General features: G+C 39.6%; 1 protein-coding gene across 1 annotated transcript in view; it reads left to right on the top strand.

The window, feature by feature from the left end:
- The first annotated feature begins 368 nt into the window (after positions 1–368).
- The window catches only part of tmem8b (transmembrane protein 8B), a 39,932-nt gene continuing 22,166 nt past the window's right edge, over positions 369–18,134 (top strand). Inside the window, exons 1-7 of the mRNA XM_068310805.1 lie at positions 369–424; positions 468–628; positions 4,440–4,629; positions 4,992–5,199; positions 8,332–8,465; positions 9,093–9,361; positions 14,079–14,461. Of these exons, the coding sequence (XP_068166906.1) occupies positions 369–424; positions 468–628; positions 4,440–4,629; positions 4,992–5,199; positions 8,332–8,465; positions 9,093–9,361; positions 14,079–14,461 (1,401 nt within the window). The remainder of the gene's footprint in view (positions 425–467; positions 629–4,439; positions 4,630–4,991; positions 5,200–8,331; positions 8,466–9,092; positions 9,362–14,078; positions 14,462–18,134) is intronic.

The following is an 18,134-nucleotide window of genomic DNA, read 5'->3' as shown; positions in this document are numbered from 1 at the left end:
GTGTCTGTGTGTGTGTGTGTGTATGTGTGTGTGTGTGCGCGCGCGTGTGTGTGTGGCCGCCCGGGCCACCGAATGACGAGCCTGGTGCTGCAATCTACGTGCGCGCCGTCCGTCTGACTGACAGGGCCGGAGGTCCAATGAAAACGAGACGACATGTTGGGGTTGTCAAATCAAAGCAGAAGGGGGAGGAGCCCTCCCCAGCCTCGTCTGAATGACGTCATGCACAAACAGCTGGTCGTTGGCAAAAAAAAAAAAAAATCTGAAAAAATGTAGACCAGCGCAGCGACTGAGAGCTGCACCCGGGCTACAGCCCCCCACTTTATATTTTTGCTTTTAACCATGTGGCAGCTGGAGCGTGTGGCTTCGGGATGCGGCCCCCCCAGGCTCCTCTTGCTGGTCTGGAGCTCTCTCTGCGCGCTCGGAGGTGAGTGGCTTCTCTCCGCTGTGCGCGCTGCTTTGATTCACAGGAGCTGTTCTTTTGTCGGGGGGGTGCTGAAACCCTCCCCGAGACCACCACCACCACCACTGGCAGCAGCAGCAGCGGTGGTGGCTCCGGAGTCCTCCCCTGCTTTGACTTCATCCCCAGCTTGCCGCTGTGACTCCCGGCCACCGTGTGAAGCGGTCCCCCGTGAACGCACGCTGGCTCCGGGCTGGTGGCGCACGGGGAGTGTGTTGGTGATCGCTCCGGGCGAAGCCACACGTTGACGGATGGGCAGCGCGCTGCGGTGGTGAGGGGGGGGGGGGGTTGTGGTGGAGATGAAGCGCATCAGGCTGGACGGTTTGATTGTTGTTGTTGCCTTCAGGTGTTTTTGGTGTTTGTTTGTGCTTGTTTTTGATTTGTTAAAGAAGGAACAGTGAGTTGAGACGCGCTGGTGTAGACACAATCCACATCCATCGGACAATAAGGTGATGCCGGAGTCTGGTTGTTTCTAATTAATTGAGAGCGAGCAGATTGAAGCAGATTGAAGTTGAAGCCTTTTTTTTTTTTAGATCCCACATTTCTCTTTTTTTTTTTTTTGGTGTGGATTCATTTAATCTTTTAGAAGATCCCACGTAGGCAGACAGGAGTTGTGTTTTAGTCCTGTTGGTGAACAATCACTTCGACTGTCTTTGCTGCTTAAACAAAGAGGCATGCAAGGAAAAAAATCCTATACCTCAATGGTGAGACAGTAATGAATCCATACATCCAGCATATGCAGCGATGGGTTACTCTGGGGGGTGGGGGGGGCACTGAAATCACTTGATAGATTTGTTCATGTCTTATTCCATCAATTTAAGGAAATGCTTCGACTTCTTTGAAGTCAGTCGGATCAATTTCCCTCTCTCCTCTTTCTCCAAAGGTAATTTGTGAAGTGTGAGAGCAGAGCTGCCTGAGAATCAGGTTTCATTCAGAAATGAAACATTTGAAGTAAATTATTGATGTTTATTATAAGGTTTATTGTTGATGATAGTTTATTTGCACTTGACTGACAGGCCATTCAGTTTTGTATTGATCGTTCGACATTTCTCATGTGACCACATCCTTGAGGTTGCAGGAACGTCCTGTGTATTGTCATCACTTTGTATTTGTTGCTTTTGCTCCCGACCTTTGACAAGGTTTTAGATTAAATTGTCTCGTCATTGTCATACAGATGGCTCTATTATTTTGGTCATAAAAGATATTACAAGATTTTGTAAATGTAGGAAATTTTAAAGCCGCTTTTTTCTTTTCGATGTTCCAAAATGTGTCATCCAGCCTAGTGTTCAAGGATAAATCTCTAGCTGAGGTGACAAAATACTGGATTATGTCTGCATTAAGCCTCTAACTAAGTAAAACAGAGTTTGGGAGGCGTTCATTGAGAAGATTACTAAATTCAGAGCAGAGCTGAAAGAAACAAACAAAGCAGATTTAGTAATTTTGCTACGATTATACTTTTACACCAGGATTAGTCACAGTGTGTGGCTTCTGGATTGAGACTAAGACTGCTGTAGTTAGTTGCTTACATTTATTTTTAAATTTCTCATTCAAACAGTGGGGGGGTTGAAAATATACGTGTAAGTTCATTTTCTGAAATGAGCTCCGTCTGTGGGTTTCAGTCAAGTGTCATACTAATTTCATAATGTACCTTAAGCTATAAAAATGAGTGGAATTCCAAAACATTAAATTGTAACGATCAAATTTCAGTTTTCTGTTTTAATCCATCAATTTAAAAGTTAGATAATAGTAAATGTGTAAACACACCTGCATGTACAACTGTATACTCTTCACATGAACTCCACAGGGTGCACGTCTTTGATTTGGGAGTTACCCCCCCCCCCCCACACAGACACACACTGAAATATTTTAATAATTGTTTGTTTGCCGGAAATCTAAAATGAAAAAAAAACCCCCACAGAAATCTTGAAAATATGCACAGAATCATCTCCCAAGTCTGAAAGCCACTGATGGAGAACATGTGAACACTCATGTCTTTGTAATTTCACTTTGCACTGTCTAAAGAAGGTGGCCTGGAGCAAACCCGCTAACTGAAACCAGTCATATATGAACCCACAGAAAAGGTGTTTCTTTCAAACATCTGTCTGCAGAAGAAGTAGTGAACTAGTTAAGTTTCAGTGTCTTTGATCTGTAGCTGGAAGAAACCCAGCATATTTCTTTTTAATCTGAAAAAAAGAATAAAACACAAACACAAAAAACAGAACAGTTTTCTGCAGACTCCAGCAGCACTCGTGTACCATCCCCCATTGAGTTATAGCACTCCAGTCTGCACATGTGACCAGTTATAGGTACAGTATATATGTAATGAGAGGCAGAAGACCCTACATGTAAAGAAGGTTGAGTTGGTAATGCAGATAGTGGACCAGAGGAAGGCTGAGATGAGATGGAAATTAAGGCTAGAAGCTTTCTTTGGGATTAGGCTTCAGCCTCTCGCTGCAAGGTTGCCTCCTTGTTTCTGTGCCTTCGGTACTCAAGGCTGGGTCCATAGGTGAGAAGCAGCACCAGCTTTGATGGCTGGTAATAGTGTTTGTGGAGCAGAGCCGTTTTTCTCGTCTCACTTTAGAGCACTCGACAGATTCACAAGATGCTGATCCTTTATGCATTCACGGCTTAGTGCCTTGTCAATACATCAGACCTGCTTGGTTCTCTTTATACCATGTCATCATTACAATCAAGGCAAAACATGGAAGCAACAGCATAACACGAAGCTACAAAGGAAAGCATTTGCAGAATCCTCTTACTGTCGCACTATGACTCTTAAATGAAGTGCGCTCATGCTGTTTTAGTGCTGCTTATTGCTGTTGTCTAGCTATTTTTGTTCAAACTGAAGGTGAGATAAATTACCCCCCTGTGCTCCCCCAATTGGGAAAAAAACATCACCGCAGGTTTTCTCAGTACAGATGGTTGATATGCGTGCTCACAAAGGGAAATGCTTTGCAACTGAAACACATCCCTCTCCAGTGGTAAATAAAGATGCCTCAATAATAATGTTCCCTTGAAATACGACTTTCATTCTTTATCTACATATGTTAACATCATTCCCACACTTATCTAAATTATGCAATATGTTCTAGCATAGCAGTCAGATGACTGACACACAATTATCTTCCAATTTTGCGTACCCGCTGGGTTCCCAGAGAGGCTCTTGTAGATAATATAGGAGATTATACCTGTCACCTGGTCTGAGGCTTTTATATGCTGAGGCTTCAGTGGATTTAATCCAAGGATTTGACATTATCCGGGATGCAAGAAATGCCTGCATACATACGTCTTCCTGAGATGCTTTAAATGCAGTCGGTGAACATCCGAACAGTTTGCCAAAGAGATGTTTGGTGATTATGGAACAGAGTCAGATATGCTGCTTATGGCTCTGTTTCATATATACTAGAATAACAATGTGGACACATTGAAAAATGCTCCTTCTACTCCTTCTCCTTCTGCTTTGTCTTTATAATCACCAAATATGTGTTAACAACAGGAGCAGCACGTCCATCAAGCCTGCTTTTCCACACTGAGATCTCACTGTACCTGAGAGTGGCTTGTCACGAAGCATGAATTTTGCTTAAAATTTCATCTCAGTGTGAATTGGCTAAAAAAAAAAAAAAACGGTTTCGAGTACGGTTTCCAGTGGATGTATCCTGATTACTTTGATCATCCTCTGACCTTTTTTTAAATTTTTTATTTCTTACACAGCAAGCCAAGACAATGAAGATGACAAATATTTTACCTGCTTCACCAAAGCACAAAAGCTTTGTCTCTGTGAACATTGAAGATAAACTGAGTTGAAAACATGTAGTGAGTGATACTGTCCCCACTAGCGGCAAACAGCAGTGACTCATAGCCAGACAGACAAATCACGGCTGTAAACTCCATGTCTTATTAATGACTCTTATATTTTAGGTTTTGATGATATCTCCAAATATTTATATTTAGTGTCACTTCAATCTGCTCCTGTTCCCTGCAGATTGCCTTTTCGTGACTGAGTACTTCACTCGCACACCTCGAAAGCTGAACGCATTCAACTCTTTTGCGAGTGTGGAGCTGTTCCACTTCAATGTGCCTGATGACACCATGATGGCCGTATGGAACCTCATCACCTTCAAGGAACAAGGGGGCACCTTTGGAGACAGTTGCCCCAACCGAAACGTGACAGTGTAAGACAATTTTTTTGTAATATTATTTTCTCTTTCTGAAGTTGCTAATATTTAGCTTAGAGCCTTTCTTTTGTTTAGAGTATTCACAGGAGTCAGCATCCTGCAGCAACAACCTTTAAGGAAAAGGTTATGCAGCTGATTAAAACAAATCCAATTATTAAAGGTAGCCTTTACAAATAAAGGAACCTCTGTTAAAGCGTTACATTCTAGTTTATCTTCAGTGCCAGTGTGATGTTTATGGTACTACAGTATGTTTCATTGACTAAAGTCGCTACAGATTCATCTTATATTTTGGCAATTTTTTTCTGTTTGTGAAAACATGAGACCCAACAGGGACTGAATTACGGTTTTGTTATCAATAGATACTTCAGGTCTGGGGCTCCTCCGGTAATCAATCCCCTGTACACCCGCTTCCCTCGGGATACAGTTGTCCCAGGATCCTTTGCTGTGACTCTTACCTGGACTCTTCCAAACCGTACGACAGGAGCTTTCAATGTGACCAGCCCGCTCCCTGGAGACTGGTTTCTAGCTGCACACTTACCCAAGGATGAAGGCAAGATCTCAGTCAAGGTGAGCATGAACATTCATCACATTTCAAAATTATAGTTTTATCTGTGATTTCTAATTCTGATATTTTTATTGGTGCTAACATCGTTTGCTCTGTTGGACACTGTTCCTCTCGGAGGGCCACCACTAAACAAACACTGTGGACAAAGATGTCTCCTGGACAGAGCTCTCATTTGCTTAAATTATCCACGAGATTGGCCTTTCAACAATACTAAAGGTTTCACAGCCACGCTGGCAGCTCTGTGAGGGTTTCTATACAGTAGGCATAATGGGACTTTCTGCTAATTGGTGACACCAGTATGGTAGCTTGCTCTCAATGTCAAAGATAACATGTGGGTGTTTACAGGTAACCTATAAAGTTCTTTGTTACTGTTTGGAGCTTGTTAAGAGCATTGCCAACTAAAACTGGTGTGAGGCTTCCACTTAGTCATAAACCATGAACTGTATAAGTAAAGACAGAGCTTTCACTTTTGAATCTAAAATATGAACCCATTGTGGACGTGCATCAAAACTGCACATTTTCTAACGCTCATTCCAACTTGTCTGATTGTGTGTGAGTTTAAGAGTAAATGATTACACTTTTCACCTCATCTATTACCTCGATTAACAGAATTATCTATTTTCCCCTTTGAAGTAAATAAATGATAAAGTAGGATATTTATTGTGGTACTACAACTTGTTTCAAGTTTTTTTGGAAAGATCCATTTGGAATTTCCTTTCCAGTCCCCCCCCCCATCCAAATATGGTCCCCTCTGGCTTCACCCAATTCACTTTATATATGTCACTAGATTATTGACATTTCGATTTACTGTGGATGTTAGATGAAAAGTTATGGGATCTCCATGTAAGTATAGAAAGAAACTCTTTTCCAACATGAGCTGTGAGCAACAAATTCAAAGCTTTGCTGTATTTTTAATGTGTTTTTATATTTATGTTACTAAACAGAATGCTTTGTTAGATGGTTTAATGAGATCTACAAGTATTTTTCATGGTTAGCTGATTCTCATTCGTGGTAAAAATAAAAAATCAGTTTAAAATGATTTTATTCATTGAGTTCCATTTATATTAAATAGACTTGAAAGTATCAAAGACGTTTTCTTCATCTCATTGTGTTCTCTATTCTGCCTCATAAACACCTGCTGATTTCCATTTTCTTTTCATTTATTTGGCCCTGGCATGGCGTTCAATTGTGCTTCTTTTGTTGGTCAAAAAGGTGTACTTGAAATGCAAATCGATCAAAAATATCAAAAGTAGCTATGAACATTGCAACAAAAGAATTGTTTCGCTTTGGGGACACTGGGAATAGAAGCTGCAAAGGCCAAACTATGACCAGCCTCCAATGACACACCGTACATATGGAAATAATGTAGGCTTTGCAGATTCTGCTTTCTCAAGCAATTTTCTAGCAACCAAGATGTGATGTTTTCAGATCAGAAGGGAAACACAAGTGAAAGCAGAACAAAGGAGATACACGGTGCATTTTTAGCTATTTGAAATAAATATCACGCACAGGATAAAAGCTTTCATTCATTCAGCAACCAAAGGTACTGAGGTGGTGATAAACTGAAGCTCCTTATTATAAACAGGATACACTAAATGTGTCTCTTTAAATAGCATGATTGGACAGCGATGATTCTCTCTGAGTGAATTATTCAAATCATTATTCAATCTTTATATCTATTGTTTTTTAGGTTTATTTATTTGTTCTTATAATATTGAGAACACAAAAAGCAACACTGGATATCATCCAAATGCTTTTTCCTTTCATTCCTTATCAAAACCAGGTGCATCATATCCTGATGTTGGTGTAATTGTGTGTCATACAAAGCACAGTGTGAATGAGGATACTGGAAAAGGAGTGGCAAATGATATCAGTGTTTACTCACCAAGCATATTTGTGCTGCTAGATTTTCTTTTTCTTGGTAGTACGTCATTTTGGAGGAAAACCATTTAATCTTGTATCTGGGTAACTGTGGAACTATTCACATTTGCAGCAGCTTCTAAGCAACGGTTCTAAATAAATACATAGTCTAGTCCTTAATATCATCATTAATCACAATTCAGTAGAGGTTAATTTTCTCTTATCCATTATTTATGGTTTGATAGCACCAATCACAATCACATTTCTCACTATTTCATAAATGTTTTTCAACAGGAATATTCAAAATATAATAAAGAATTCACACAGTATAATGTAAAACCTCTAACAGGAGACGTGAAACTGGTGATAGAGTTCACAAAGCTCAAAATAAATGCTTTAAAAGGTAGCATCTATTGCAGCGCCGTTGTGATGAATTGCATTAGATTGTTCAGGTGTATCTAATAAACTGGAAACTCTGTGTATACCCCCAGAGTCTTCCCTAAAATTGCATTTGCTCTGTGGTTCTTTCTGACTGGAGGAGCTAAACTCAGGCAATTTGTTAAGGTTTCAATCAGGAGTTTTAGTGATCAGTGGCCTAAATGATTTAACATTCTGCTAAGACTGAAATTTTGGGAAATAAATGAACATCTGCACGTTTTTTTTGGTATACAAATGGTTAAAACTGATTAGAATGAATTTAGCCTGCATTTAATGTATAAAAGCACAGGGCTTCAGAAATTCATATCTCCTTCATTAAAACTCACTTGCTCTACAAGGTATGTGTGCAGGTGCAAGTGACAGGCTGTAATAAATCAAAGGGTCACCTCGCCGGGCCCGGACTAATACCACATGTCATGGTAATTGTGAGTCGAGGTGGAGGTGCTAGCGACCGGACAGAAATGAAGTACCTCATTTGGCATTCACACCTGTCTTCTTGAATCAGGTGTGAAAGAGCCTTGGTCATTTTAAAAACACCTTTCACAGCAGATCGTGAGCAGAAACAGTCTCCTGTTTCAAAGTCATTCTGTCTGCTTAACTCCACTCATAAACTAATGCACATGAAACAATAATGGTTCAGAACAACATGAATGAAATCCCAGGTTCATGTTACACTGTGTAGCGTGCTCAGTGAAGACAGAGGGATTTTAGGCCGACAGACTGTGCACACAGGCCATTAGGATTCTTCAGTCTGTTTGAATGACATCTAATCTCCTTCCTACCAGCTTTTAAGCAATATTGATGAGATCTAAACCACGGCTGTTTCATGTTTGCAGGGTCTGTCTGAAGAATGCCAGTATTTGTTCCAACCTCAGCTCATTGTCCAGAGGCTAATTGGGATTTCAATGCTGTATCCGGGATACTTCATCGACCAAATGATCCCTATCCATAACCGATCTGCACTTTATAAGTAAGTCTTCCAGCTGAGCTTCACAAACCTTCATGTCAGTAACGTTTGTCATTGAAACAGGCTTAATGATGGGCTTTCAGAGAAAAATACATCTTTTTTTTTTTTCATTTCACAGAGTCAACCTTTTCAGTCCATCTGCTCAGCTATCTTGTTATGATTTTATTGGAGTTGTTGCTGTAAGTTTATGTGACATTTCAAAAGACTGCAGTTTTCAAGTGTATACTTATAGTATTGGGCACCTTTGTTGTCTTCCATCTCAAGTTATGTGAGCAGAGCATATCTTTTAAGGCATATGCATCATTTTATCATTAATTTTCAATGTGCCTGTAGAGAAGGTTACCAGTGTTTGAGCTCCACATAAACAAAATAATGAGATGAATTTAAATGTCAGTTATTTTAATGCAATGTTAAATCTACATTAAGTTGTTGAATTTGTTCTTTGTGGTGTTTATATTTGAACTTTATGTACTCCATAACGGGAGAGGCATTCCGTTATTTAGAATTATCAGAGCTTTTTAAACACTAATTTATATAATTATAATATCTTTTTTCAAAGTATTGTTGAAAATTTTGGTGTATTTTATAACTCTGTCTCTCTCTCTGTGTTTCTTTTTTGGTCTTGTGCAGAGTCTTCATCCCCAATTACGTATCGAAGGTGAGGGTTCAGCTGGTAAACTGCAGCACCAGGAACAAGAGTAGCGATAGTTGTCCCGTGGTGCTGAAGATAAGAGCGAGAGCACCACCCGTGCATAACTCAAGTGCCCTCGACTGCAGGGAGTGGAACCCTTGTGAATTAAACACTGTCGTTCCTGCCTGGGAACAATGGTACTACATCCTGGTGGAGAGATATCTCACCAATTGCAATGTCTACTTCCGAATCGGGGTGCAGGTCACAGGTGAGCTCGTTTTTACAGGCAAAAGATGATTAATGAGTTTTTATGCTAGTCAATCTCTTTTTTCTGGCTTCCTGAGAATAAGAGTTGTAGATTCCTCGATTTCATTTTATCTCTCTAAAGCAAGGGTCGGCAACCTGCGGCTCTGGACCCGCATGCGGCTCTTCACCCTCATTGTTGTGGCTGATTTTTGCCTTGAAAAAAAAAACCTGAACATAAATAAATGGCATACCGTATTTTGCGCACCATAAGGCACACTTAAAAGCCTTTAGTTTTCTCAAAAATCAACACTGCGCCTCTTAAAAAGAAGCATCTAATGTCTACACTGAGTTCCAATATCTGTAAAAGTGTTTTTGTGCGATTTTAGTCAGCGCTCCGCCAGATCAGCCATTTTCCACCAACATAGAACGTAATACGTCACTACACACACCGGCAGTGATAGACCAATTAGAGAACATGACGCGAGGCTACCTCCGGCACACCCCCGGGCTGTACCACATTTGTTTGGCCAAAGACCCCGAACAATGGCATCAGTGAAGAGACACGCTTCCAAAGTGCAATTTAAACTCCAGGCTATCAGTTACGCGGTTGTAAACAGTATTAGAGCAGCCACAGAGAATTTAAAATCAACAAATCTATGGTTCAAAAGTGGAGGAAGCAAGAGGATGAACTGCACCAAATTAAGAAAATGAAACTTAGTTTCCGTTGCAACAAGCCAAGATGGCCGGGGTTGGAAGATGAGCTGGAGCGATGGATTCTGGAACAAAGAACAGCCAGGAGAAGCGTCTCTACTGTCATATGAAGCAACTGAATTCAGAGTTTGCCATTTGGAGAAAGATTCAGTGATTTCAGAAAGGAGAAAAACCTACTCTTTCTTTCCGTCACACCATCAAACATCAACCCATCCCTTCTGAACACAGCTGCATTCACCGGAGTAATGCCTGATCTAGAAATTGAACTGGCTGACATAACAGATAAATATATGTGGGTAAATAAGTTCAAGTCGCTGATGGCGGAGCTTGAAGAAATCGCCCGTCGGAAGGCTGTTCACGCTAAAGAGCACAAATTTGAGTGGTATGGAAAAACTCCCACACCCCGAGAAACGCATTTTTGAAACATGGAGTGCCATTCCTGTCATGCATATTAACTTAATTTTATATTTGTATTTAAAGCTGCTAAGCTGCAGCTAAATGTTTTATTTATATTAAAGTGGGGTGGTTTTTATTTTACACAAATATAGGAAGGTCTTAAATAGGCCTACAGTTCACAGTTTAATTTGTTTCAAAGTACACCTACAAATCCACACTGAACTTCTGTTCAGTGGTTGTAACAGGTAAAATAAATAAAAGATGAAAACTTTTGAAAGTTTACAAGTTCTGTTATTTTTTACAGCTCATGACGATTTTTATTTTGGTAGAAATAGAGCAATATGGCTCTTTTGATAATAAAGCTTGCAGACCCCTGCTCTAAAGTAATGAAGCATTATGTATTTTGTTTTTATACTAGGTTTATTATATAAGTAATGCCATATATGTATTGAACAGGTGTATTCTTATTTCTTGGGCAACTATTTTAGTCACAAATTTGGCTTGCATTTGCCATATTTAAGTATCTAGAAAGAGTATTTTAAGATTTCTGGCAATCAAACACAATTATTTATGATTATAATATTCGATGTGATGTATTTGAATGACCTTTTCTCTCACATTGGTATTTTCTTAATCTATAAATGTAAATGAAGACAGAGATGTTTTAAGGTTGGGGATTTTCACCGTCTCACACCTGCACAAACAGACAGACTGCACAGTATATGATCGGATTGTGAATGATATCTCACAATACTCACACACAACACAAATCAATTTCCAGAAAGCGTATTTGTAATGTTTTTTCACAGACACACATCTGCACATTAGTTTCTGCCTGTCAAAACATAAACTAATGTTCTTTTTGTATGCTTTTTGTTTTTTTTACATTTCACCACAGGTTTGTTTTGGTGCGTGTGGGACTGAAAAAGTGCCAACATAATTTGCACGATGACCAATAACTGTAGGAACAACACTAGATGACTTCCTATCAAACCGCTGAACTCCAAAAATCTAAGTGAACATCTCACAGAATGTGAAAACCCATCTGTGTCCGGGCAGCAGTATCCGCTGAATTTCTAGCCTAGTGTTATGATAAGGTTCTTCAATCCTCCATGTGGCTGCACTTCATCCTCGTATTTCTACCTCAGATCCTTTCCGGTTCAACTCTTTGGCAGCCTCTTGTGCGTACTCATACAGTACATACATCAGTGGGCCAGATTCATGCTGCATCTTAACATTTGACTGGGGTGTTTGGAAATAAATTAATTTCTCTTTTGATTCTTTATTTTTGTGCTGTGTTTTCAGGATTATTTCCTCGGCGTATTTATGAAAGACAGCACGCGGTCCTGGTATCAGTCGTTTTTCCAAGCCCCCCTTCATTGCCATCTCCTTCCTCATGTACTGAAGAAAATCTACTTCAATAGATCTTGAGGGTTTGTCTCTGTCTGGTTGAGGCATTAAAGATCTGGTCGGCTGGCTGTACTTGTGAATCTGCCTCCGTTGGCAGCTCAGTTTTTAGAAGCCGCTCATTGAATTGAGTACTTGACTATTCTCCTGTCAGGCACAAAACTTGGATGATGGTCTGATGGTTGTATCTTGCTCTGTAAACATGTCCTGTAGAATTTTCTAGTTTCTTTCTTTTCTATTTTTTTTAAATTACAGCACTATATAATTGGTATGAATTGAGCTGCATCTTTTCAGCGTGGGAGTTCCCTACCAACATTAAGCTGAATGTATGGTGCTTTTTACCATTCCACTTAAATGTGAAAGTTTTCTTATTGCACCTTTCAAACCCTTCTTAACTTGATAAATCATATATTAGGTAAAAGTACCAACAGTACACTGGCCTTCATTTTTCACATAAAAAAAACCTTCAAGTGTCTTTTGAAGTATGAGTGGGGTTGACATGTGTGTTTTGATGGTGAGAGAGGCCCGACGCAGTCAGACGATTAAGAGGCTTGTACAAGAAAAGAGTAGAGTCCAAACAGGCGATTTAGACAAAATTCCTGAGAGGTCGGATATATCATGCTAATGCTACCTGCTGTTTTGGGGGGAGTGCAGGACCGAGATATTCTTTCTTCTCCCCTCTGCAGGGATGCCTCTCAAATCTTTGGGAAGTCCCCTCCCCAGTAGCAATCCCCTCTCACTGTTGGATTCTATACTGTGCACTTTGTCACCATGGCAATGCAGACACTAATTATTCACGCTGTGAGTCTCCTCTTGCATGCCAGGCAGATCTTATTTGACCTTTACCGGAATTAAATTGAACAACACCCCAGGTTCAGCGACTGTCTGGAGCTCTCACCCTCTTAATGCTTTCTTTCTTTTACTGGTTAGTGTTCACAGTGTCTCAAAAATGTTCAAATTTAGACCCATTGTCATGCATGACTCATTTACCATTGAAATATTGATTATGTTGCAAGTCACTATGTTATGTCGCTATTTAATCAGAAGTTTAGTTACACTGGGTATCATCAAAAACAGGTCAGGACAGTATTTTTTGTGTGATATTGCTCTCAGTGTGCCTCCACTTTCACCCAGCTACAGTTACCATTACAACAAGTACAAAGGCAGTCACAGACTGCAACATCCCGCGACACCCCTGAATTCAAAATTTTACCCTGACCTACTTGCTTAGGTCAAATATCAAAGCTAGTGCTCTGACCTACTTTCATCTATTAAAGCACTAGCTTTGATCTACGGTCTTACACTGGCCTTCTCCCTCATCTTTCTATCTTATCCGGTTCCTGAGTGTACAAAAGTTGAAATTTGACCTTCACCTAGATTTCTCAAGGTCAAGGTCATCATCTTATTTTCATCCCCTTTGCCCCCTTTGTTTCATTTTTCTATCTGCAATGGTTGTGAAGATATTGGTGGACATACGAACGAACGAATGGATGAACGGACAAACACACGAACGCTGACAATTACAAAACATCACCGATTTGAAGCGGGATGTAATTACAAAATATTGGCTGTACATATGAATGAGTCTTCAGAGATTTTTTATACCAAAGGCAGATTTGCTTGGAACCAGCGGTATTTGGTATTTCAGTATTTTTATGAGCGCTTCAGCTGCTGCATGGACATCAGAATACTTCAAACCCTTCCAGATATAACACAAGACAAACAAGGCTAAGCAATAGACAAAGCCTTTGAAATCCTTTCCCCCTCAGGAATTGGCAGAGTATGACAGTAGTTTGCCAGTTGCCATCAGTGACTGTTTTTTTGCCGTGAGTAGTTTGTGTTGAGTGAAAACGTATGGTTTGAATTACAATGCATCATCATCTCATTAAAAAGCACTGTAGAGAACTCAACCTTGCTGTTTTATGGAAGCTAGCCAGAGGGTATGATTTTAAACATTTACAAAAGACATTGTTGCATAGCATAAATAATAACATATGTAAAACAACTGGCAGGCTTGGAGCCTACTTGTTTGCTGGAAATTGGTTGTTCATTGTTCATTCATTCATATTGATTAAATTTAAAATAGGGGGTTATTATATTACACAAAATGTTGCAAATGAAACCTTCTGTTACAACCAGGGAATACTCACCTAAGTATTCGGTTCATACAGAGTTATATCTGATTGACGTCATTTATGTATTTAATATCTTCTTCTTCATACTAGATTGCTCCAAGTCTAATTTGTCGAAGGACCAATCACAGCCCAGCTCCTCTATGAACATGCCTCAGTCATTTGGTACAGCCATGGGTTTCTCCCTGTCTGAGACGCTCTCAATGGCCACCCTGCCCGGCCTGTCCCAGAACAGCAGTCTCCTCCACACCTCAGAAGACAGCGTTGCTTACCTCCCCCCTACTGCTGCCACCAACAAATGCTGGCCCATTCGTCCGACTCTGCGGAATGAGCTGGATACCTTCTCCGTGCACTTCTACATCTTCTTCGGGCCAAACATATCAATCCCACCGGACAGATCCGCCGTGTTCGCCATCAACCTGATGCCTGTTTTAGACAGCGGAGGCGTCCTCAACATGGAGCTTAAACTCAACATGGTGAGTCGCTTTGATGATGTCATTCCTGCTTGGTGAAGGATGGATTTACTGTGAAGAAAATTATTTCATGCTCCCCATTTCATATTCAAGATTAGAAACAATTCTGAATGAAAAATAAATAACACATTTCAGAAACATTTAGTAATTAATTTACATCAAATGACCACAAATAAATGACAACCAGCACTGTATTAAAAAACAAAGCAAATATAGCAGCAATTGCAGATATTTAGTTTAATGCAGATTTGACATGCACTTGTTGTTCTGTCCTTTGGCTTTAGGAAAACTCAAGTAGAAAGGCATTCAGTTCACGTTTGAATGAACTGATGAATGAAGCATAAAATAACTCTGATTGTTCAATTGAATACCCTGATATTAAATACTATCACATTGTTCCTTGAGTTTATAATTGCTTTCAATTTCTTCTTTCAACATTGAGAGAAAGGTTAGTTAGTTAGTTAATGTTTAGCTACCGTACCTGCAGAAGGCATGGCTGAGAGAAAAAAATGGAAGAGAAGTTTTCCATACTGGTTGTTCCAGAGCTTTCACTTGTACCATGTAATTTTCTTGAACAGCTGGAACTGCTAAAATGTCTTAGAGCAGCAGATAATTGTATTATGTACTTTCAGGACACACTTTTCAAAAGATGAAATGTTATTCTTTAACACTGAAACATCCGTTTGAATGGTCTCAGTTTGTCAACTATTGTTTTGCAGTTTTTTAGCAACTATATTTATTGAATGTTGTGTCTTGCTTCAGCAAATCAACCATCAATGAGTCAGAGAACACCATGTTTTCTAAAAGTGTACAGATTCAAGATAAAAGCAAATTGATGACTGGATCCGTCATTTCCACTGCAGTGACTCAGCTATTAGTCACTGTAAATGTTTCAATACATAATCTAACTGCAATCAATACACATTCATGTTGTATGACATGGAAATAGAGCAGACAGAATTAGTGAATGACCTGAACAAAAAATGATTGTGAGTTTCAGCTCACAACCTCAATAAATCAACATTTAGCTGTGTTTCTTAATTTCTAAGCCTCTTTGTGACTTGTACATTTATTCACAATGCATGTTTATAAGGTAGTCCTCGACCTACAAACACAATTATAAGCTGAATTGTTCGTAAGTAATTACTTATTAAATTTTAAATTGTAATTGCCATTTGAGGTCACTTTAGGGCGAAACGCTGCAGAACCCCCCATGAAGTCCGGCATCAGAGCAAACTGTTCACTTAGACTTCTATTTGCTGAGCTATTTTGACATGACTTGTGAAATCTTAAACTATAGGGTGTTAATGTTATGCTGCTCGGTGTGGGTTGCGGCAGAAAGAGGAACTACAGTAGTCCAATGTGGCGGTGGCGGCTGTTTGTATCTACAAATCTTTGTAAATTAGATGTTTGTAACTTGGATGTTTGTATCTTGAGGACTACCTGTACAATGTCAAGTTGGGTTTTAGGAACAACAAAATACCAATAACGGATTAGGCAAGGAAATAATGGAGAGACCAACACAAAAAATATTGATTTATTGCAGCCCGAAATGACTTTTTTCAATCTGTTACTATGCATTCTCTGTATTATTTCTCCCTGCATCCAGACTTTATGATAGGCTTCACTAAACACATCTTATATTGTCACTAAACACACCAGGATAAAACCATAAATTGTACTTCTCATCCAAACATCAAGCAAACATCCCCAAACATAAAATAAAACAAAGAAAGGAAAACAAAAGGTTTTAAGGAAATGATAACTATATTTATGTTTTATGGCTCATAGATTGAGTTCTTGTTAGATGCAGCAAGGTGGATTAGTCACTAATGACGCACAGAAAGATTTGGTTTAAAGGCACCCTCAGTCCTCTCTCTGAAAAGTGTTCACATCTTCCTCATATTTATGTCTCACCATCTAATCAGGAGACTCTCTCTACCCTAAACCCAAATATAGAACCGAGCGTGAATAGTTGTTTGATTTTAATGTAATGGCATATGCAGATGTTACACAAACAGGAAGCTGTCACAAAACCTGGTTGCTTTGATTGTTGCATGAGCTGCAAAATGTGTTCCACAGAAAAACAGTCATGTATTATTCTACGGGTAGATTCACCCACCCCCACCTCTCCTGAAGTGTTACCTGCTTGTCGGAGTGTAGACCTTAGTCGCCACTATTGCCCGGGGTTGGGGGGTGAGGGTGGTGGTGGGGGGAGATGACTCTGGTAGATTTGATGGCCTTTAGGAGACAAAGGTTGAAGCTGTTTGTCTGCTTTACATCAACATGAAAGGAATCAAGGGTTTTTACTTCCTCTGGTACCAGAGCTAACCCTAAACCCAAACTCTCTCTAACCCCTAACTCTAATCCTAACCCCTAACTCTAACCATAAACCTAATCCCTAACCCCTAACTTTAACAGTAACTCTAATTCTAACCCTAACTGTAACCCTAATTCTAACCCTAAACCCCAAACCCTAACTCTAACTTTAACAGTAACCCTAACTCTAACCCTAAACCTAACTCTAACCCTAACCGTAACCCTAACTCTAATCCTAAACCCTAACTCCAACTAGCCCTAACCCTAACTCTAACCCTAACTCTTAACCTAACTCCATTTTACCTTAACTCTAACACTAAGTCTAACTCTAACTCCAACTGTCACCCTAACCCATTCACCAGTTTATTCAATCATTTAAAGTTTTCTTTGGGTGGACAACATGCGTAGATGAGTACAATTTAAACCAAGTGTCTTGCTAGCTTTTATATATTACTTACTGACATGAATTTTTTTTTCTCTCTGCAGTATTTTTATGGTGAGAGTGAAAACACTGTATTGTAGTGACATCTTTTGAAGAACTGTTCAATCAGAAGTTTTGTGACAGTAGTTGATTCGGTCAGCGACCTTGAGGATTTACCTGTAGAATATACTGTAGCTATCCTGGTTGAATTATGAGTCTAGCATTGTAGTTCAATGATTACAACTAACAGCTGCACAATGAGACAGGCACTGAAATTGCAATATTAAATGTGATTGATGTAGGCGTGTAACAAAAAATGTTACAAAATGTTTTACAAGTAATGCTTTCAAATAAAACCCCAAACAAAATTTCAGATATAAATTTTAAATGAGGCATAAAAGCACAGAAAGATTTGGACATAAATAAATCATAATACCCAGACAAAGGAATTTTTAGATGTGCTGAAATCCTTTTTAAGAGTCAGTGGATACTGGACAGCAGTGGTGTTGAGGAAAAGGCTTGAGGGGGAAATATATGATTTGTTGAACATACAGCTGGACAACAGATTGAGTCATCCAATACACACACACACACACACACACACATACACACACACACACACACACACACACACACACACACACACACACACACACACACACACACACACACACACACACACACACACACACACACACACACACAGACTGATCTATAAATGGAGAGCATTTTGATTAGTGCCGAAACATGTTGGACTGTCAAAATGTGGCAGGACCAGTTAAATATTTTAAATAATAGGATGTTTAGACTGTTTTAAATTCTGGATTAGCCCAGTTTGTAGTCCACATTTAAAATGGGAGGTGTGTGTGGGGGGGTGGGGGGTTATCGGTTGCACCCTGGTGAATCTTCACTGATGAGCAACCCATTCAAACTAAA

Source organism: Antennarius striatus, chromosome 3 (genome assembly GCF_040054535.1).
Source record: "Antennarius striatus isolate MH-2024 chromosome 3, ASM4005453v1, whole genome shotgun sequence".
NCBI lineage: Eukaryota > Metazoa > Chordata > Actinopteri > Lophiiformes > Antennariidae > Antennarius > Antennarius striatus.
Note: the sequence above shows the minus strand (reverse complement) of the source record. Positions and strands in the feature narration are given on the sequence as shown.